General features: G+C 30.7%; 3 protein-coding genes and 3 long non-coding RNA genes across 12 annotated transcripts; 3 read left to right on the top strand and 3 right to left on the bottom strand.

The window, feature by feature from the left end:
* The first annotated feature begins 61 nt into the window (after positions 1–61).
* On the top strand, positions 62–3599 carry LOC126874556 (small nuclear ribonucleoprotein Sm D3). 2 transcript variants are annotated; one of them, XM_050636793.1, is made up of 3 exons: positions 62–2482; positions 2577–2668; positions 3170–3599. In XM_050636793.1, exons 1-3 carry the CDS (start codon positions 2167–2169, stop codon positions 3230–3232), a joined length of 471 nt encoding a protein of 156 aa, XP_050492750.1. In that variant the 5' UTR covers positions 62–2166; the 3' UTR covers positions 3233–3599. The 2 variants fall into 2 exon arrangements, with proteins under 2 accessions (XP_050492750.1, XP_050492751.1); XM_050636794.1 differs by lacking the exon at positions 2577–2668.
* A 1671-nt stretch (positions 3600–5270) lies between these two features.
* Positions 5271–11194, top strand: LOC126874707 (adenomatous polyposis coli protein-like). 2 transcript variants are annotated; one of them, XM_050637056.1, is made up of 8 exons: positions 5272–6387; positions 6480–6624; positions 7074–7225; positions 7340–7670; positions 7882–8317; positions 8666–8917; positions 8995–9234; positions 9318–11194. In XM_050637056.1, the coding sequence occupies exons 1-8, from the start codon at positions 5553–5555 to the stop codon at positions 9969–9971; spliced, it is 3045 nt and encodes a 1014-aa protein (XP_050493013.1). In that variant the 5' UTR covers positions 5272–5552; the 3' UTR covers positions 9972–11194. The 2 variants fall into 2 exon arrangements, with proteins under 2 accessions (XP_050493014.1, XP_050493013.1); XM_050637057.1 differs by lacking the exon at positions 9318–11194 and having other exon boundaries at positions 5271–6387; positions 9023–9206.
* On the bottom strand, positions 10346–13148 carry LOC126874711 (uncharacterized). Its single transcript, XR_007692959.1, has 2 exons — positions 13028–13148; positions 10346–12403 (listed from the first exon to the last, which is right to left on the bottom strand). It is a non-coding gene; the product is annotated as an uncharacterized LOC126874711 (long non-coding RNA).
* On the top strand, positions 11331–19321 carry LOC126874708 (uncharacterized). 2 transcript variants are annotated; one of them, XM_050637060.1, is made up of 4 exons: positions 11331–12347; positions 13182–13480; positions 16124–16284; positions 17839–19321. In XM_050637060.1, exons 2-4 carry the CDS (start codon positions 13182–13184, stop codon positions 18144–18146), a joined length of 768 nt encoding a protein of 255 aa, XP_050493017.1. In that variant the 5' UTR covers positions 11331–12347; the 3' UTR covers positions 18147–19321. The 2 variants fall into 2 exon arrangements, with proteins under 2 accessions (XP_050493017.1, XP_050493016.1); XM_050637059.1 differs by lacking the exon at positions 11331–12347 and having other exon boundaries at positions 13176–13480.
* LOC126874710 (uncharacterized) lies at positions 13161–16239 on the bottom strand. Of its 3 annotated transcripts, none has more exons than XR_007692958.1 (3): positions 15708–16128; positions 13857–15249; positions 13161–13306 (listed from the first exon to the last, which is right to left on the bottom strand). It is a non-coding gene; the product is annotated as an uncharacterized LOC126874710 (long non-coding RNA). The 3 variants fall into 3 exon arrangements; XR_007692957.1 differs by having other exon boundaries at positions 13170–13306; positions 13607–15249; XR_007692956.1 differs by lacking the exon at positions 13161–13306 and having other exon boundaries at positions 13488–15249; positions 15708–15999; positions 16095–16239.
* LOC126874709 (uncharacterized) lies at positions 17874–21693 on the bottom strand. Of its 2 annotated transcripts, XR_007692955.1 has the most exons (4): positions 21286–21693; positions 19653–21096; positions 18121–19219; positions 17874–18011 (listed from the first exon to the last, which is right to left on the bottom strand). It is a non-coding gene; the product is annotated as an uncharacterized LOC126874709 (long non-coding RNA). The 2 variants fall into 2 exon arrangements; XR_007692954.1 differs by having other exon boundaries at positions 18121–21096.
* Between the last annotated feature and the right edge of the window lie 714 nt (positions 21694–22407).

Genomic DNA, 22407 nt, shown 5'->3' with positions numbered 1-22407 from the left:
AAAGCGATTTCTATAGAAACTTTGCATATATTCCATATTTGCCGTGATTTCACACGTACAGATACACGTACATACACATACATAACACACGATGAACATGTCTATGGACAATATATTATTATGTGTACAGAGTGAGACTTTCTCGGTCGTCACAATTTTCCAATTTTTGTAATCGTCGTATGAAAAACAAAAACAAAAAAAATGTTATAAATAAAAATCGTATTGTTTCAATATGAACTACTAACTAAAAAAAAATCTCACATTAGCCGAGGCTTCACAACAAATCGTCTTTTATTTTGTTTTCACGAATGACGTCAGAGTATTTCAATTCAAATTTTTTTTATCTTTGGTCGTTTGTCGGTTGGCAACATTGATAAATTGTTTTAACGTCATGATTCATTTAAAAGAAAGATAAAATTCAACCTACAAAACAAACATTAAAAATTGTTTTTTATGTAATGCATCATAACGAAATCATACGATTATTATTTAACATTTTGCATGATGGGAAAATCTTAATGACTGTTGGAGGGAAAATTTAAAATAGTCCTTGCAAATTGTTTTCTACAGATTGGTTGCGCAGTGATACATTTTCGTTCTGACGCGCACCTTAGAGGAAAAGAGAGGGAATAATGTGTCAACTAGATTGAAGCGACGTGTAAAAGAGAAGGTACGCACACTGATTATCAATAATATCGACGGAATGGTTGCCTTCAGGCCTTCATCCTATTTTAGGCATAGCATATTTTTCTAAGATTGTAACACGATATCGGGGAGTAGAATCTTGCCTATAACGAATGAATGACACTTGCGTAGACACACACAGAGAAAGAGAGGGAGAGAAAGAATAAATATGTGAGAGTATGAATGGTTGAGTGAATGTTGGAAAGAAAATTAATTTCGAGATTGGTAAAAAAAAGTACGTATATGGAACTGGGAAAATGACGTGGATAAAAACAGAGCGACGTGTTCGTACTCGGCTGACTATACATATTAAGGACGTAAACGATGCTTGTAATTATTACATGATTGATATTAGTATAATTAAGCGATTAAAAGGAAAGAAGTGAGACGTCGACTTTAATATATTATGTATCAATTTAACGATTTTACCATCCTTTTGACAAGAACACATTTAGATACAATATCTTAGGTTCTTTCGTAGATGGAAAAGAAAAAATTATCGCTCTTGGTGTATTATTCGTTTCTACGCCTATGATCCATAACGAAATTCCTCCTCTAATTCTTTCGTTTTCACGTAACTCCTTACTGCAATAAATCTGTCTTTTGATCGTCAGTATCGATCTTTATCCCGATGGTTCTTCACCATTTATAATTATATAGTTGATTATATTTATGTATATTTAACAAACAAAAATATATATAAATTTAACGCCCTGGCGAAAGATGAGGCAGATGAAGTTATTTGGCATTCGACCAAACTTCCTCAAATTGATATCGTATGTAATTTGGAACACGAGGTCTGCCATTTTTTTTCACCGATTCGATGTAATCTATAGGTCGAACGAATTAGTGATCATTTTCTTAAAGCGAATTTTAGCGATTAAATAAAAAAAGTGATGCAATTTTAGGACAATAAGACACATATAGAAGACACGAAATAAGTTTCTGTGTTTAGCCAAATCAAGTAATGTAAAGTTACATGAATTTTGCGAGAACCTAGTTTGACGATTATTCCACATTGTGTTATCATAAAGTTGGTAGCACTTCGATAAGTTAATGACCAATAAATATATGATTATTTAAAAATGGAAAATAGAGAGCTGTTGCGATCTTCTTTCTCTACGAAGAACAAAAATTACACATTAATGCGAAAGTATTTAGACGAATTAATTGGTTTCTTCTATTACTTCAAATCATCCTCTGTGCTTCTAATTTCTATTTTTAATAAGTATTTAATCATGAAGTAAGAATTGTGTTCTGCTCGCGCCTTCCGTTTGTAATTGTATCCAATGCGCATGCGCGAGAGAAACTCCATCTATGATGGTCAAATTAAAGCAAGCGATTAGTATAAACGCTTGCAACCAGAGTAGAGGTTATAGTGTGCATTTACAATTTCTTTATTTCTTTCGACATTTCTGACTATTTTGAATCAATTAAGTAATATTTTGTGTTTGTTATTGGAATTATAAAAAGTTCGCCAAAATGTCGATCGGAGTACCGATAAAAGTACTCCACGAAGCGGAAGGCCATACCATAACCTGTGAAACGAATACTGGCGAAGTATACCGCGGCAAATTGATAGAAGCTGAGGATAATATGAACTGTCAGATGCAAAATATCACTGTAACTTATAGAGACGGCCGTGAGGCGCAGTTAGAGAATGTTTATATTAGAGGCTCAAAAATTAGATTTCTCATTTTACCAGACATGTTGAAGAACGCACCAATGTTTAAGAGACCGGGAGGCAAAGGTTCGGGAACTGCAGGCAGAGGGAAATCAGCTATTTTACGTGCCCAAGGTTTACTCATGATATATTTTAGTTCTAAGATATTTTTGTTTGAATTTATGTGAACAGTTGGGTTGATAACGTTTACCTCATATTACACTAATAGACTGTGGGTGTTTATATATCTATGGAAATGTAAATATTCTACAATCTATAGAATGTACGCAATATTTGGAAATATGTAAAATATTCAAATTGGTAATCATTTCTTTAGTTACGCTCACACAAATATGAATTTGCATAAACATCCCTAGTATATTCATTTATGTATGGTATTTTATGAGATATACACAACTGCTCATAAAAGTATTAGAACATATATATATATATATGTACTGTACAGCAAAGATAGCCATTTAAAACTTTTAATAAGTGTTAAAGATGATACCATTGAATATTTAGGTTCATTAATATAGTGAATAATTGAAAACTATTTAAATGGTTTGTAATCTCTGTAAAATCTATAATTGCACTAAATATCTTGTTGTTTCTATGTACATGTTTATATTTGTTTCAAATTTCACTAACGTTCATTCAAATATGATATTCAAGTTTCATTATAGGTCTAATGAAACTTGAATATATTGTATATGAAAGACACATAATATATATATAAAAGTTTTCTGTGATAATGCCTTTATGAGCCACTATATATATTCAATCATTCTGTTTGTTTATTGAGTTGACAATTTGTTTTAGCTCGTGGAAGAGGTAGAGGTCAAAATCAGAGAGGTAGAGGCACAGGTTCTGCACCTTGGCTAAATCAACAGAATCAGCCTGGAGGATCTCAAGCAGGAAGGGGACGAGGTTAAACTATAAAATGATAAAGGACATTACATTAAGAAAAAGATAAATAAACCCGATTTAAGATCAACTTTTTATATTGTTCATAACAAATGTTTTTTCAATTTCCACTTGATTAGAAACAGAGATATTTAAATAAACGAATGAAGTACTTTTCCATAAAAATCTCCAAACCATGTTCTCAGTCATTGTATTTTTATACAATATTTCCCGAAATAAAGAAACAAATTGCAATAATGTATACAATCTTAAGATCTGTTTAATATTATACTTTTAATGATTATAAGTGTTTAAATAGATTCATTCATATTTGTTATTCAATGTATGTTAGACATATTGTGCGATCATTTCGTATATCCAATAACTCCAGAGCACACTGCGATCAATGTATCAGTTTTAAATAGTATTAATATAGTCTTTTATATAGTAGTAAGGAATTTGCGTACATGATCTTAATGGTTGCAACATTCTACTTGAATGAATCTTTTCTTTCCTTTCCTTTATTTCAATGTATCAGTTGAGTGTTAGCTGTGGCTGGTAGCCTTAGCTAGCCTGACAATTTGTCATGGAGTAATAAGTAATTAACGGCTGTCTGTAACAATAAAATAATATTAATATATGTAGAAAAAGGAACCGTGTGAATGAATCTTTCAAATTCGCGAGTTTTTTATATTGACCAATCAGAACGTCGTCGAATATTGGTGTACGGAGTTGGCCGGTCGCATGCGCTTAGTAGCGATTCGAAAACAAGCGGCAGAACGCTACGCTGTACCACGAGCATTTATAACTGGACTGTGAATCTTTATACATTTATGAGTTTAAGGGTGGTCAAATACATAGAATGTACATAATATACGAAAATATGTGAACTATTTCAAATACAGTATTCATTGTGTTTATGAATTTATAAATTTTCGGTCTTCATTCGCGCAAGAAGAATTATTTTGACTCCATCGATCGAGCAACGAAATCAAATTAGCATAAAATTACACGATTACACAAATTATTATATAGAAAATGATGAACACATTGTAAAACTGTACAATTGTTGTAAACTTGCAAATTGAATTGAATAAAGCAATCTTATTTTGTATATAAACAAAGCGTTTAATCATTTAAAGTCCTTTCAACATCCACAATTCTCTAATTCTCTCCAATTCCCATTGCTTTGAGGGATAGGTTAATGATGACAAAAATTCGAAAAAATTGGTGAATATTTATAAGTATTGAAAGAATAAAATAGTATAAGAAATATATGAAACATTTTAAAATTCCAGAAAATAATGTAATTTTCCGAGAAAATCTAAGAGCAAAAAACTTGTCGTTCGAACAAGAAATTCGTCGACCAAAATAGTGATTTTCTATTAGTTAATTAGGATTCCATTAGTAGGTGACACAATTTCACCAATGCTCGGAATCGGTGCTATATTTCAAGAATTTTTCGGAACCGAAATTTCGCCTGCATTTGTCCGTTTTGGATTTTTTATACATGTCAACTGATACTAACAAAACGATATAATATTACGAAAGCATCCCTGTAAAAATAGCTATATGTGTTGAAATATCTCTGTCTAAAATTATTATATTCTCTTAATGAAGAGGATATATCTTTAAGAAACAATTATTCTGATAATTATTAAAAAAAGATGCTTACAGAGAAGCTGACATTTTATTATAATTGCAAGATATTCTATAAAATTTATTTTGTAATGTTTTTTTTATTAAAATATAACAATATAAATTTCATTATAATGTAAGTTATTAAATGTAGAAATGAATTAAATAATCATGATTAGACTGCATTTTCATACATGTTTTCATGCTGCATAAATTTATATATTGACATATAAAATTACGAAAGTAGAATCTTGATAGAAAATTGTTTTATCTACCAATTATTATAAAAGGCATTGTACTTTGAATATTTTATTTATTTTTTCATCCCATTAAGAGTATCGAAGGAGAATATATGCATAGTTCTATCGTTGACCGTTAGAGACCCTTGTTCTTGGTGTGCACTTTTGGCTGACTTTTTTAACATTGTATCGGTGATCTTTCTACTCATCTACTGATTTAAGATTTTACCGGGGATGGTGAGAATAATTAAACATTAATCTATTAAAACGGATTCCAGTAATTCTTTTTTACACCCAAATCTTTAGTTAATACTCAAACCTCGTATTTTTATGTTAATCAATTGATAAAACTGTAATTTCAAAAAAATTGTTCGAGGGCGAAAATATATCGCAATCGAAAAAATAAAGTAATAAAGCACAGTATGGAGAGGAATACGGGACAAAGATATGAGGATGAAATAACTGAGCAACCAGTAGATTATAGCAAAAAGTACAGTGAAAGGAAAACGGAGAATTCCTCTCGAAGTGATCGATCTTGTAAGAAAGAATTCGGGGAACGTGACTCCAAAGTCGATTTATTTGGAGATTATGCTGAAACCGATCTTGATCAGCCAACAGATTATAGTTTACGATACGCAGAGGATGACACTGATGACGATGAGAAACAGAGTCCTGAATATTTTCCTGGAAGCGTTCAGGAGGATACTGTAAAGACTTACTGTACAGAAGGAACTCCGTATGAAACACCTTTCAATTTTTCGACTGCGACTTCCATGTCCGATTTACGTCTGGAGAATGCAAAGGAATCTGTTGATTCGCAGAAGAAACACAGTAAAAAGAATGTTGAACTTAGTCGCAAGGAAGATTTGAATTATGAGCATCCAATGACAATTAATTGCAATGAAGACCGTTCACTTCTTGTTGAGAAAGAATTAGAATCCTCTAAAACTTCTGAGACATGTAAACCTAACTGTCTTTCTAATGAAAAGTTAATGAATTATTATCAAGCAGGAACATCTGATGGTTTTTCTCGTGCTAATTCTCTCAGCTCCCTTGGTAGTGCGATAACACAAAGGAATAATGTTAATGGAATTATTTCCAAAGAACCTTCCACAGATTCTTCTGACAAAGCTGATAATGTGTCAGAGAGAGCAGACCGTACTGCAGCTAGCACTAACATCAACATATTACGTATTCCTGATGAAACTGATAGTTCTACAGAAGGAAAAAATAGTTCCAGAGTTGTAGACAAAGAAGGTTTGCTATGTTTTATGTTTTAATGTACTGTGTAAACTTTTATCAAGTGCTATGGAAAATTGTGGCTTTATTTGTTACATTGATTGTTATAGGCAAAATGGTTACATTCAGTAGACAAGACTACTATGCAGAACAAACTCCTTTAATGTTTTCATGTTGTAGTTCTCTAGGTTCATTGAGTGGATTTGAGCAGCATTCTATACATGATGATCGTAGCTCCATCATCAGTGATTTCAGGTAATTTTCAGAAATCTCATAAAGAGCACAGGGAGAAATATGATAAGTCATAATTTTTATTTCTTAGATGAGAATAATTTTAAAATCCAAGTGAAAAAAATCCTGGCCAAACAATCATATATTACCAAAACTGCCTTTTTATTAAATTTAATTATGAGTTTCTATATGTTCAATTCTTTTGAAGAATAATGATTTTAAAAACATTATAAAATAAACTTCATAGATTTGTCACCTACTGCTAAAGTACTAGACCAAGCAGGTTGTTCTTGTTTTTGATTATGTTATATTATATAGTATGTCGGTTTTAATTATTAAATAACATCAAAATCAGAAAATCAACAAAATTGTACGTTTATATCATATTTTTCCCCCTGTAATTCTCAAATCACAGCAAAATAATAATAATTGTAACAAAATTTATAATTTACACTGAAATTGATGTTTAATAGTCGCAGGACCAGTGGTGTTGTGTCTCCAAGTGAATTACCAGATTCACCAACACAAACTATCCCTCCAAGTCCTCGTAATCATAAAAATCAGTGTACAGATTTTATAAGTAAAATACCAGAAGAAGCAGTAAGACAGCCTGTTCGACATTTATGTATGCAATGCTATTGATCGTTAGTGAAAGATTAAGCACAAGAATTTTTATTTATACAATAGTAAAAATGTCCTTAATACCTTACTAGTCTTGTTAACAGATATTATTTTTTAGCATATTCAAAGTGTCATGCGCTGAGAACCAGTGTCTTCGAGGATGACATTGCCACATTTAAGGAGGAATCAACACCCATTGAATTTTCCACAGCTACTAGTCTCAGTTCTTTAACTATCGACGATGAAATGAAAATTTCTAATATATCTAAACCTCAAAATGAACTGAAAGAACCATCTAATGAGCTGGATAAAGATATTAAAGAAAATTCTTTGGAAGAAAAAGTTAGTAACGTAGAAGCTGAGAAGGATCAGGAACAAGTGAGTGATGGTGATGAAGATAATGAAGACATGTTGGCTGCATGTATCAGCATGGGAATACAAAATAATAGGTATTTTAATAGTTTGCAATATATTAGTCATTAATCATTCATATTTATTCGTTCGTGTATATACATGTTGCACGTATTTGTTTATAGAAGACACACAGAACTGAATTATTTTCAGTTATGATATTTTTTCAATAAATATGCGATATCATTATCAACTAATATCACTTGTTAATAACATTAATATTAATATTTTTAACTATGTATATTACAGATATAGACAATCTTTCAAAACGTCTACTGTCCAGAAACCCATACAATCAGAGTCATCAAACATGTTGGTACGTTGTCAGAGAACACCAGTTTTAAACAGACTGGAACCTTCAGTTCCTGTTGCTGTCACTTCCGCGGATGCTACAGTGACAGCTTCGAAACCTAGCAAGCCCGCAATAGAAGTTGTTGCTGCTCCAGATACCGTACATGTGTATTGTACAGAAGATACACCTGCTGATATTTCCCCAGTGGGCTCACAATCAAATCTTTCTGCCTTGTCTATGCCGAGTGTTCAGGAAGATGTAGAAAGGATTGAAGAAGCTAAATCTTCGGGTGAAGTCGAGTGCCATAGAAACGATCTGTCAGATGAAAGTTCTAATCTCTCTGGTGAAGATGAGAAAATTCTTGATGAGTGCATTCAGTCAGGAATATCGAAAGTACGTGTAACTGTAGAGAAGTTTTTTAAGTAATCTTCGATATTAACACTTAAACACCCAGTTACACAGTTACATGTGTAAGTACATTTTGCAAAGTTCCCTTGCATATGGGCTCTTGTTATGAAGATTATCATAACAAAAAGAACTATTAATTTAGTTGACTAAATACCATTTCTTAATCCATATAACATGAAATAAAATATATTTATACTATATTATTACTACAATAAACAATATTGTGTATACTTTTTAAATTAATTTCTTTTCAGCAAATCAAAAAATAATTAGACGTATTTATATCCCCAATTGCCAGGTGCTTAAATGTTAACTATCTTATGTTTGTTTTAGGTTAGACAAATAACTCCGCCACCAACGAGTTGCATTCCCTTTGTACAGAAAACAGAAGTGCTAACACAGAGATTCAATATATGTGGAACACCATCATCGTCCCCTGTAGAAAGTGCCAACAAGAACCCTGCTCTTCGAAAATCCATGTGTCATACAACATTGGATCACGAAAATGATCCTTTTGGCGACAGCCCTAATCATTCGGACGATGAAGCCATTCTCAGTGAATGTATAAGAGCGGCCATGCCTAAGGTTTCTTTCTTTATTCCGTTTTTGACTAATCCTGATTATATCAATATTTTTTATGAACCATTGTGTATTACTTCTAGGTTAAATTGAATATTTCAACACTTATAGGACAAGCATTGCCGCAAACCGCGGAGAAATCGAAGGTGACGGCTTCAAGAAAACCATCGTCGTCATCGTCTACGTCGTACCGTCAGCCAGGATATATTGAGGATAATAAACATCAGTCGAAGAAGTCTGCACCATTCGAGGATAATTTAGGCCTCTCAGAGGAAGAGGAAGACATCATGCTGGCGCAGTGTATTAAATCTGGTATGCCAAAGGTAAAAATATACAGTTTTATTTTCTCATTCTACATATCAAATTTTAGATGGATTAGACTTTATGGGTCTTTTATCATTCGTAGGCGTTGAATGTTTCATCAAATTCGTCCTTAGTGTCCGTAAAGAAGCAACCAGAATACTCAAAAACGAGAAATATTTCCAGTACTTCATATTATTATGTGAATAAACCCCATCTGTTTGGAAACACGGTGGTGCAGACCCAGCCATCACATAAACCCATAGAGAATGATCTTTCCCTGCACAAAGGAACTTCTTGCACCTTCCATTCTATGAAGGTTCAGGAAAATAGGAAACATATTGTTAAAAATAGTGGAATTAATACATATGAAAGAACAAACCGTATGGCATTGTACACCAAAAAGTTTTCTCAGTCAGAGCACGAAAATAACAACATGAACGAAAATATTCTAAGTACTTCACGTTCCGAAATCCCTAATTGTAGGTCCCCAATCTTAAATGGTGAAAATGATGACGACGAATTACGTAGGAATACAACGAAGTCAAATGTAGTACCTTCAAGACATAGTTCTGTGAGTTCTCTTAGTGAAGAAAGTTCTCTTGGATCCATTGAGGAGTGGGCTTTCCTGGAATTGTGCATTAGTTCTGGGATGCCGAGGAACAAGTATCGTCTGAAGGGAATGAAAAATACAGAGGGGAATGTCAACGAAGACAGTTGTTCGATATGTAGTTATAATTCGTACGTTTGTAAAACCTAAATGAAAAACAAAAACTAAAAGTCTCATCCATAGAAAGATTGAATACCTTTTTATGATAATTCATAAAAGGATGGCGATCAAGGGTGCATGTTTGATGGGATAAGCAAGTGAGATTATTATAGTTCTGTGATTGACAGAAATTTGCAATAACTCTGTCCAACTCCTAGCATACAGAATACTTCAAAACTACATGTTAATTAAGTAAAGTGTGATAGGATTATGATGAAAACTTGATTAAGAAAATTTTTCGTTCAAGAAAGATGTTTCATTTCGCTTTATTTGTTTGTAATAAGAAGATTGCGGATGCTTATGTAAATTCACATTTTTATGAATATAATTAAAGAAATGAAATCTAAACTTTTTATAGGTAGATATTTGTCTATAGACAGATGTCTTTTTTATAAGTGTTTGTTTTATCTTAAATATTTAATATATATTTGCATACTTTGTGTATTGCATGCATTCAAATTTTCTATAAAAGCATAAACTTCCGCAGTCTAATGATTAGGAAGATGTAAGTTTTAAGCGACTACTGATTAGCTACATATATAAGATTTTTTATGGGGATTTGGTATATATTAAGTTGCTTATTGATTGGATTAGAATTTGTAAAAAATGAAGCGAAATGGGAAATATGTTAATTAAATAAAACATATATATTTTTTTTCATTACTATTTACTATCACTTACTTCGCTAAATCATAGTTTTGAAACACTATATTGTGCATTGAAGAACCATATATGGTTATCCTATATAATTTCTTGTTTATTCTTCATATGAGATCAGAAGATATTTCTTGTTTCTTCTCATTCTCATTTATTATTATTCTCAAGGAACGAATGTTTACAGGTTATCGATGACTTTTCAGGGGAAAAATTATCGAATTTCTGGAATAAAACGAGATTCGTGGTTCATGTGTAATGTATATACTTGCTAAAGAACCATTGTGAGGCTTCTTTTTTAGCTTGGTGTAATCTATTATATATTTTTTACAATTTATTTTTCCTAATGAATTCAGTGCTGCAGCATGTGATATTTTGTTTTCATGAAGTAAGAAACAAAATCTAGCTAGAAATAAAGAAATTTTATGGTTTGGTCCGGCTTAGGTGCTTTCTTTAATGTAGGTATGAAGTTAATGACTAAAAAATATATTTATAATAGATTAATAATTTCAATTGTTATATTATTATATCTTAATAAAATTTGCAACTTTATTGTTAAAGCATTTATTTTATACAATTCTCTTTTAATACAACATTTTTTTTTCATAACTTCTCCATTTCCTCACTTTGCCATAATATTTAATAGAAAATTTACCGTAAACTTACTAATCTATGGTATGAAAGACGTCGAGTACTGTAATTTCTCGAAGAATATAAATTTATAGTTAGTAATTTTCGTATCGAAGCATTAATTTCCGGACTGGAAAAGTAACGTACATCAAAAGAAGCACCGTTTGAGAAGAAAAGAAAATTGCAGCCATAGTGTTTCTTGCAGTCTCATAATAATGTAAAGTAAAATATTATTGCATGATATTAACATAAGCTTCCATTTAAATAAAACAAATGAAATTTTACAAGTAACATTTATAGATTGTCAATAATCACTGTTTTATTTGATAAAAGATTATGAAATTATACAGAAATGTAATCTATACCCTGCAATTTGTACTTTGTCAGTTTACTAATATTATTAGTTGGTATCTTGTTATACAAGAAGGTTTAGATATTTTTTAAATATTACCTCACAGTTAGCAAATTCTAGATGTCATATAATTTAATTTTTCTTGGTTTTTAATTCCTTTTATCTCAATAGAATACAGTACTCGTAATGTCTCATTAAATCATGTAATAAAATAATCTGATTAAAAGAGATAAATTATATTTAGAAATATTAATATTTCAGTATACTTATTTATGCTATACTTCTTTAAATTTTGTTCTTATTAATGTAGTATCTTATTGCCATCTTAAACAATTTCATTCTTTTAGATCTCGTGATTGAATATATTATCATAATCTTTTGTTTTTATTGTAAGCATGTTATAACCACTTTAAAAAGTTTCGTGTTTTTATGTATTATTTATATTCAATTATCAGAATGTCACTGATCAGTTGAAAGAGCAATTCAGGGTCTGAGTCATGCAACTCTATAAGAGTTTGTTGATAATTACAGACCAAGGTTGCTGGAGCATAAAAGGTGCCGCCTTTTAACCGTTGCCTTGTTGCCCTTCGATGAATCGCAATGACCACCTGGCCGGTGTCCTAGCCTATTTCCTGCATGTATAAATTTTCATATAGCCACGATCGAACGTTTACAGTGTATCGCGACCGATTTGGAGAACATTATCTCCAGTGGTGTGCTCGTGTTTCGAGGTAAAGTTCATTTTGTTCAGTGAATGAAGAACATTGGATTGCAAGGGTAGCTGTAACTTTAATAATCGTTATTTACTTGTAAAAAGTTGTGAATATTAAGAAAGGAAGAAATTTTGGAATTTTTACTTTTTCACACTTTGAAGAATGATTTTTTCAGAATATAGTAGTGTTGGTATAGTATATTGCAAGGTTTGGTTTTAATTATTGAACAAGTCTTATACACCAAATTAATTCAAATAGAATATACATAAGTTTAAGAAAATTTACTAAATTTTATTTTCATATATGCAAAATATTATTTTATAAATCTTAATCTTTATCAAATGATTTTAATAGCATTAAATAAATGCTATGTTCAAAATTAATTAGTCTAATTCAAGATCAACAAATAAACTCTTAAGCAATTTTAATACTATAATTTAAAGCATAATAGACTGTAGATGTTTATGCATTTTTGGGACATTTAATATTAAAAAAAATTTATAGAGTGCATATAATATGCAGAAATATATGAAATATTCAAAGTAGATCATTTATCACGATATGTAGTAGATGAAACAAATATGTACTTAAATTCCATTTTTGTAATTACGTGCATATAAACATAAAATTGCATGAACATCTACAGCCTAATAATAAAAAAGGAAGAAAGTAGAAAATTCAAAACAGGCATAAATTACCTATTCAAAACATTTGTTTTTATTACGCCTATAACTTGCACGTGCGATAACACAAAGTATCGTATCCGGAGCGTACCCTCGAATCTTAAGTTTTATCGGTCTGCGAGTTGTTACGACCGGCTATTAAAGTTGGCGACTATTCCCCTGAATGCAGATGCACCCGCGTGCATTCTACGTGTTCGTACTTGTCATCCTTGTGACCGATGGCGCTAGTTGCGACGACAATACGAAGTGGTACACAGGCCTACGTACCGTGCTTCAGAATTGTCCATTGGAATCCTGGAACAATTCAGGGCAAGATGAGTTTTTAGAGAAGTTTCGAAAATGCGTGCAGGAACATGCACTGGCTGCTTTGGATGCACTTCTAGTTGATGATATTATACCAGTTTTCGAGGGGCTGGATTTAGTAAGGTTCCACGAGGACAAGAATTTTACGGACAATTATAGAGAAAGGTAAACAAGAACAAAGAATTAATGTGTTCATTGCTATATGAATTGTTCATAGGTCAAAGAGGTTAACTCCACTTTTAGAAATTTTTGAAATGCTAATGCAAAAATACTCGGTTGATTATAAGTTACATGTAAGTTCAGCGATTTTCTTGTGCAATCTTTTTGTGCAATTAGCCGATTTGACAAATAAGAGGCTCGTATGTGCCACTCAGAAGCCAAGAAGAAAATTGAAAAGTAGAAAGAAGTGGTTGCATTAGAAGAATTGTTAAAAAAAAAATTATCTTTGGATTTACTAGCATTTATACTATTTTTTCTCCCGATAAACGAACTCATGGGAGTAAGCTATTTATATTTTGAGAACCGAACATTAATCATGTACCTGGATAATAAAATTGTGAAACTTATAAAAGGTGGAGTTGATCATTTTGGCCTCTTAGACGAATTGGATATTTTAGAATCAGATGTTCTCTCACTATAAATGATAATGTTTTAACTTTACTATCTTTGACATGACCTGAAATAAAAATTATATTTCTTTCTACGGTTTATAAAAAATATGATATTTTTTAAACTTTAGATCTGCCAAAAAAAGGTGAAATATAATTCCCAAAGTATCCTAAAGAAAATATTATGTTCATAAAATAAACAATATTCTCTCAAAAGTAAAAATCTACACGATTTTAAAAACTCGCTTCAGAATATTTTTACTCAAAATGAAAACTGGAAGATCCATGATATGAGAGTGATGCAGAGATAGAAATGTATAAAAAAAAAGCAAAGAAATCGTAGATTTTAGTGGATTGATTTTAAATATTTGAGGATCTGGAGAAAAATACAACCGACATCCGTTGCAGAAGTTTCGTGGAAGTTCGACTTCGGTTCTGAAAAGTTTTAGGGCGTGAAAGTCGCAGTGGAAGCTCTGCGCTCCACTTCGAAACTTCTCGGCTTGCGAAATCGCATGAAAGTTAACTCCCTATTGATCATTTTATGAGATATCTTTCTCTTTTCTCTCCAAGTGTCGTTCTAATTATTATTCGCTTCATTTATAATTGAATCAAACGTCTCCTTTATAGAAACACTAATGGCAAATATTAATTTTCTTATTAAAAGTAATAATTTTTAAACTAAATAAATAATAATTTAGAAAGTTGTTGAAATTATTATCTTTGTTCTTGGAAACTGTAGAAAATCTTTTTCTATTAAAAATAATTTTTTTACATTGTACAAACAGTAATTAAAAAAATTATGGATAAAGAATATTAATTTCTACCGTTAAAAATATTAGATGTCTATTTTAAATAATTTAGTCAAAATTAAAATGAATAATATCAAAGTGAAACAACTGTAAAATATAAAAGATTATATTTGTGAACATAATAACACATTATTTTGTTAATTAAATTTATCAATAACTCAAATAATGTTCTCAAAATTGAATCAAGTACATTCTTGTCATTTATGAGATTACAATGAACTTGATCATGATTAAATAAAGAAATAAAATACAACTTTTTTAACTGTACCACTTCTACAGTAAGTAAAGTGTAGATATGGTAATCTAAGAGCAGTTATATCCAAAGCTTATCTTATTAAAAAATATTAAAAGTCCTTTGATACAATGTAAAGACCCGTTCTGTTGAAAAGTGTAGTTCATCTTTGATTTCCTTTATCCAATAGCTCGGTCAATATTAGAATAAGCTTCTAAAAGATTGCAGACCTCCAATCCCATAGAATTTCTGCAAATTTCTCTGTAAACTTGACGAACCTTATATCTGAAAATATAAATGTTTATGAACCTATGCAATTTTCGAAATGGAGAATTATATTCATTTACGATATAAGTTACCGAATAGTGAGAAGTATTTAAATTAATTTTATAGTTGATTTGAAAATTTTAAAAATTACTTTCAAGCTAAATAATATTAAAAAATATTAATCATTCTCTTCTTTGATTTTCCATAATATTTCAGCATTATTCTTATTTTTTTCATAAATATTTTTTATCAATTTGGATAAATTTCGTTATGAATAAAAGAGGTTAGAAAAGAATGATATAAAATTAATGAAGAAAATAATCAACATTCTCAGATATTATTTAAGTATTCTTTTCCTATACGTTTCTTTTTATCAGTTTTTATAAATCATATTTTGAATTGTAGAAAATATTAGTTATTTATTTGTTTAAAATTTGTATAATATTCCTGTTGGTTATTATCGTTGTTTCGCTGACCTACGATGGTTTCCAACGACTATACACTGACACAAAGTAGTTACGATGTCGCCTCGCCCTATTTCTTGCGAACAGGAAAAATATCAGACCTTTAATAGAGCGCTGAAGTATTTTCCGCGGACAAATTTCAAGTCACGCAATCTCACGTGACAAGTAATCCGCGTTTAAGGGATTTCTTACTCAGCACGAGATTAACTTAATGACCTATTATCTAGCGTGTATTGAAATTGAAACTGTTTTTTGAAATCTTTTTAAGTGAACGATTTATTATAAAATTAGTTCATCCGTAAATCTGTAACGATAATAAATTATTTGGTATATTCAATAAAGATTCAACTTCATATTTTTACAAAATTAACGAAGAAGAAAAATGTAAATATATAATACTTAAAATTATCTTTTTCCGTATGTTTCAGTGAGATAGGGGATGATACCAATTGGACAGCCGTTATCGTGAAGCGATTGTTACGAGTTTTACGCACTCATGTGTTCAAAGTCGACGTGGATTATCTGACCAATAAAATTATTTCCCTCTTTAATAATGAAGCAACCGATGTAGATAGCTACAAATTCGAAGGTTAGTCCGTGTCCATTTAACTGAAATGGTAAATTCTGATTGATAAAATATCTTGCTGTAAACGTAATCATTATCATGCAACAATCTGTAGCCGAGTAAACGCTCGGTACCATACTCATCATCAATATGAGGTCATTTTACAAATATTAAATGTACAAAATAAACAATCCAAATTTTCTACTAAAATTGAAAGTTATATAAATATTCATCGTTGCATCCTATATCTTTAAATCATTTATCGGACAAGTGATGGACTCCATCACGGAAAAAAATGCTGCATCTTTAGACAAGATCCGATTGCCAAGTTATTTTTGTATCTCAGTTACTAATTGGAAGTGATTATCGGATAAGGCGTGTTGTATCGATCGGAACAGGTAGTAATCCGAAGAACTAATGTCCAGTGATTAAACTGACTGCTGCAAGATGTCGCAAACAAGGCTCATTATGACGTCTTTTGTCGGAGAAACAGTGTGTGGCCTAATGATACGTAGGAATTTCACAGAACGTTCACTGTTGTTAGTGCCATGACGATTGAATCGTATCTAAAGCATTCTTACCGTGTTGGAATTCGTCACTTGTCCAATAGATGGCTTAAAGTTATAGAAAGCAATGACAAATACTTTGACTGAACAACTTGCGATAGCTTCTCATATATAGGGTCTGAATTTTACTGAAAAAATTGGACTATTCATTTGTAAACGTAATATTTCTTTTACGGTTTATAGCTATATATGTACTTTTTCAATTATAGTACATTCAGTTAATTGACAAATTAAAAAAGAAAACAGATATATAATATGTATACTTAAGGGGGGATTTTCGTGTAAGAATAATACAAGTAAGTGACTACTATACTTTTTTTTCAGACTAACTACTGATTATATGTAATTGGACCTTTTTGGGGTTAAATAGATAGTCTTGAAGTACGAATGTAACTTCTTTTATTTCTTCTTATTGCTTATTGTATATTATACAAGTCTTGCGATCGTCTTTGACAATGTAATCATTGCTGGTGTGCAGTATAGCATTTGCCACAGTCATCAGAATGCAAAAGTTAAGAAATTTTCTGAAAGTTAGATAATTTACGCTGAAATTGAACCTACGTTTGAAAGAAAAACATAGAAGATCGGAAAGTTCTAGCCTTTATAAGAAAAATTTACTTTTATCGCCAGATAAATTAAGTTTATATTGTTTAAAAAAATGTTATAAATAAATAATCACAAGTAGCAAAGTGAATAACCTTTGTGCGAAATTGATTGATCAATTAGTTATCGGACATGCCGGTCTAAAATGTCGTTAAAAGTTGCAGTTTAAGAAGTTAATAAATAGTAAGAAAAATTGATATAAAAAAAGATTACATTTCTATTTCAGGATTGTGTTTAGATCCTAAGAGGATTTAATCCCATATAACTAGCAGTTAGTATAAAAAAAAATCATGAAAATCACTTGCTTTTATTGTTGTTGCACGAAAATCCTTCTTTAATTTGAGAGTGGACATTAACAAGCCACTTGTTGTCTCAAGTATCTCATTAATGATGCTCGTTTCGTTATCAGGCCGCAGGCGTCGCCACCGTCGTAGACATAACCACATGGTGCCGCTGATGATGATGGGCTTCCTGCTGATGGGTTCGATCTTGATACCCATGGGTTTCCAGTTCCTCGCGGTTCTCGGTGGCAAGGCGTTGCTCTTGGCCAAAATGGCCTTGATACTGTCTAGTATCCAGGGTCTAAAAAAAATAGCAACAAATGGCGTTAATTATGGACTGTATCACGCCCACCCTGTGGCAGGGGGTTGGCACGATAGAAGCCATATAGAGCCTCCAAATTTAGACTTACCTTTTCCATCGCCGCTTCATCCCTAATTAGATCATACATTTTCATTGTTGTTTGGATTTTTCATTGATTCTACCTTGTGAATGATAAAATGTCTTTGTATCAACTGTTTGAATGGTTCCTCTTATGTATGAGGTAAATTGTATGGAGCTTGGTAGACAATCTCTGGAATGGTATCTAAAAGACATGACCATTCCTATTTCTCGTTGCATTTATTGTCGTGGTTATTGTTATAATGTTGAGGTTAACAATAAGCGATCTTGAAAGCACTTTTGATCACGAGGTTTTAGATTGTATGTAGTTTGTTGAGAAGTACCTAGATAGCTACTCAAGGTTACTGAAGAAGACTACCCCCGTCAAATATATTCTTACGGTTGTTGAATAAACTCGAACTTAATTTTGGTTATTAAAATTTTTTTTAAATCTTTTAATTATTATATGATAATACAAAATAATTTATAAAACTAGTATAAATTGTTTACTCATTTATCTTAATTATTCATCTAACATTATTCATGTTTAATTAATAATATTAGTGAATTGACAAGTGACTAGTTATAGAGCAATTTTGAATAAATAATATAGCAAATGATAGGGCACAAAATAGTACAATCAAATGATTTTCAAGTTTGTAAAATTTTCTTTGTTTTACTACCAAACTTTTGCCTATTATACATGTATACTTATTGTAATTGTTTTTAATAATTTGTAACTTGTGATTTGTAAAATTTCATTAATAATATTAGTTCACTAAATTAGGCCTAGATAATTAATCTAAAAAATTATATTGTATTCTACAAAAAAAATGTTTTAAAAGATTACTAAAATTCATTTTTATAAAGTCACTAAAATTTGCACTTACTAAATATGTTGTAACAGTGACAGATTTTTTAAAATACTTTCACAAGCATTTCAAAGGAAGATAAACGTGTAAATCAACGCCAAAATCACTTGGTGGAATTAAGGGAATAGGAAGGGCTCTCTGTGGTATATTAAACAGCATTGTTATTGCTGCAACCAAGTTAATATTTATTGAAATTGTAAACGAGTTTTTTTTTCCTTTCTCTATGGATTGCATTCCGTTGCAAGTATTTGTTTAATTCTAAAAATAAGTGTAATTTGTAAGAATTAGATTTGAGGAATATTCACGCCTTATAAAGTAATTATTATGACAAAATAATTTAAATAAAACATGTTATAGGAAGATGTTTTATAAATTTCTTTTGCCTTAAAATTTTATACATGTATATATAAAATGATACGAGATTAGAATTATTTGAAAACGAAAGTTTACAATATAATAAGAGAATACGATAAAATATAATATAATAGATGTCAAATTTTATTAATTTATTAATACAATGCATTTTAATAATTTTCAACAATTATATTAATAAAATTTAGTGTCTATGTAAAATTTTGTTATATTAATAAATATATTACTTATGTCTTACTTTAAAGATTAATCATCTAATGAAAACTTTATAAGATAGCTTTACTTAACTATAAAAGGTAAAATTTGATAAATTCTGTACCTGATTATGACAATTTATTATATGTATCTTATCACTAGTAATATTTGCAGAAGTTAAACTTTGTCAGAAATACATCCCTATTCCTATATTGTGTAACTCATGCATGCCAGAATTGCCAGAGGAACGTCAGTAGATTGTTCCTACCCATGGGTAGACAGCCGTCACATTACATTATGGTTCAAGTAGTAGAAGTAGGTCTGACCATCGGCTATTGGAATTCTCAATCGCTCGAAGATCGAAGTTACAGAGCATTTTGTTTTCAATAATACATTCTTCAATTTCTCAAGATAACGATCTTCGTCTACAGATTTAATTATTTTCAAGAAATTTTAAAACTGTTACTAAAAAATTATCTTCGTTTCTTTCTTAGTCCAATTGAATTATTTTAAAATGTAGTAATTTCTTCCTTCTTTCTGTTTTCCTTCTTTTAAACAGAAATTTTCAAAGACACGTAAATAATTCTTTTAAATCAGAATTAAACAAAATTAATTAAAACATTTATTTAGAGATATGGAAATTACCTAAATTTTCTTTTTATAATAAATTCTTAGAGAAAGAAGATAGTGCCATGAATTTTACCTCAGAATCAATTTTATGCGATTACACACTAATGACGTAAATTGATAGCCACAAGGAAAAGAAAGTGAAATTTAATTACGATATTCTGCCTGATAAGATAAATGTTTCAGATTTTTATTCTTACGTCTTCTTTTTATACCATTGAAATATAACGAAACTACCCAAAAATCACGTTTATCATTTAAAAAAATATGTCAATAATTATCATATAATTACACATAAATATAATAAGTAATAAATATAAAAACTATTAAATGTCTATTATCTAAAAGTATTAAATAATTAAAATTTCTACTCTTTACAATTCAGAATGATTATCAATTCTTCATAAAAAAATTAAAAACAATTATCATATTCACGTTTCTTAAAATTATCAAAGAGTTCTTGATTTTTATTAACAACAAGACCTATTACCAAACCTATGCATAAGTGATAAGTAATTAATATTTCGTTGATCTGTTAAATGGACAGCTTATGGTCGTTCTTGTCAGTATTAGCGACATTAAAGGCAGGCAAACAGAACAGAAAACTAAGAAACGTTTTACGTGATCAAACAATCGTGCTTTCCTAAGGGAGCCGGGCTCGTAAATCTCGCGGACGTGATTTAATAAAATTCAGATTCAGAAGCGTCTCAGTGAATAATTCAGTTTCCCATTGAACACCGTTGAATCTATTCTTGTAGGACGACTAGGACATTTCGTATAATCGATACTTTCGTAAATACGTTGATTTAACGTTCTTATTCATGATCGATTAAAATATTTATTGCCACGTCTCACTTGCCATTTCACACGACGTACATAGGATGCTTCTTTTCTTGATTTTGTCAGAATCCATTTGACGAGTTTTTAATGTAGTTCCTAACCTAAAATATAATTAGTACCGTATAATGATGAATATCTCATAGGTTCAGAACACAATATAAAGGTTTGCAGGCAGTTTGAACATTAAGAGGTTATGTAGAATTTTATGTAAGATACGCGATTGAGTCACAGAATATGATATAGAAAAATAATGGAATGTATCAGAATATAGAATATATAAGGTATCTCACCTAACTCTGCCACCCTTAGTTACTCTCTTATTTTTCATGATATGAAGAAATGTTTCAGACAAAAGTTGTATGGTATCAAGGGGAACATACTATGCTTTTACATATATATCACCTTGAGCTAACCTCCAGTAACGTCCAGTAAAGGTAACATTAACATTTCTAAATGGATGCTTCCATTTTCATTATATTTCAAAACGCTACAAACTTGTCTCTTTTGACATTGAAATTCGACAGACCGACACAAGGAATTATCTAAAAATGATTGCGCGGAATTAACAGAGTGTTTTGGACACATTAGAAAACTGCAAGCTTATGCTTCGGTTATATCAGTAGTGGCATTATTAAAAACATCTTTATGTGTATTCATGGTGAACATCGGATATGGTGAATTTTAAAGTTCATATCTCGATCACGGATAGTACAAAAGGCAGGAGTTAATAGTGTTTTGAAAATTTTCTAATATTAGCTACAAGAATAAGTAATGAAATATGGAGGCATCTATTTAAAAATTTTAATGTCACCTTTACTGGACGTTTCAAGGTCATCGCAAGATGATATACGTAAGAACACAGTACGTCTTTCTGGATACCATACAACTTTTGTCTGAAACATTTTTCCTTAAAGATAAGAGAGTAATTAAGGGTGACAGAATTAGGTGGGATAGTCTGTATGTAGAATATAGAATATAGAAGCATAGAATATAAAAAGATTAGGGGAAAACATTTTTCTTTAATATTATTAATTGTATTTTAAAGAGGAGAAGAGAATCCAAAACTTGAATCCAAATTGATGACCAAACCAATTGAAGAATCCAAATAAGCAACGTGCTAAATATAATAATACAAGATAAAATCTCCAAAATTTTCAAGAAAGAAATTCCACGGAACGGGAATATAAATATACTAAAGAAGTCCAAGTATTTGAAAATCTAAAAGGAATAATGAAATATAAAAGGCACAACAAATATTCGAAATCGAAAGGTAAACGTAATTAGTTAGGAAGGTCTGGCGTTTTTTCCAAAAATATAGGCAAGCCGCAATCATTGGTACAGTTTATGGCAATTACTAGCTCAGATAAACATCACGGCCAGTGGTCTTGATTGATCTTGGTTCCAAGGGGGAT

The sequence above is a fragment of the Bombus huntii genome, chromosome 16, assembly GCF_024542735.1.
Source record: "Bombus huntii isolate Logan2020A chromosome 16, iyBomHunt1.1, whole genome shotgun sequence".
In the NCBI taxonomy this organism is placed as follows: Eukaryota; Metazoa; Arthropoda; class Insecta; order Hymenoptera; family Apidae; genus Bombus; species Bombus huntii.
The sequence above is the reverse complement of the archived record's forward strand: the minus strand, read 5'-3'. Positions and strand labels throughout refer to the sequence as shown.

Bases quoted from the DNA above. Each gene is read 5' to 3' on its own strand.
- LOC126874556 (XM_050636793.1), top strand. From the start codon at position 2,167: ATGTCGATCGGAGTACCGATAAAAGTACTCCACGAAGCGGAAGGCCAT. The intron at 2,483-2,576 runs GTTTACTCATGA...TTACACTAATAG, and splicing joins AGCTATTTTACGTGCCCAAG to ACTGTGGGTGTTTATATATC. The intron at 2,669-3,169 runs GTAATCATTTCT...AATTTGTTTTAG, and splicing joins TATGTAAAATATTCAAATTG to CTCGTGGAAGAGGTAGAGGT.
- LOC126874707 (XM_050637056.1), top strand. From the start codon at position 5,553: ATGGAGAGGAATACGGGACAAAGATATGAGGATGAAATAACTGAGCAA. The intron at 6,625-7,073 runs GTAATTTTCAGA...GATGTTTAATAG, and splicing joins TCCATCATCAGTGATTTCAG to TCGCAGGACCAGTGGTGTTG. The intron at 7,671-7,881 runs GTATTTTAATAG...TGTATATTACAG, and splicing joins ATGGGAATACAAAATAATAG to ATATAGACAATCTTTCAAAA.
- LOC126874708 (XM_050637059.1), top strand. From the start codon at position 13,176: ATGCAGATGCACCCGCGTGCATTCTACGTGTTCGTACTTGTCATCCTT. The intron at 13,481-16,123 runs GTAAACAAGAAC...CGTATGTTTCAG, and splicing joins ACGGACAATTATAGAGAAAG to TGAGATAGGGGATGATACCA. The intron at 16,285-17,838 runs GTTAGTCCGTGT...TTTCGTTATCAG, and splicing joins AGATAGCTACAAATTCGAAG to GCCGCAGGCGTCGCCACCGT.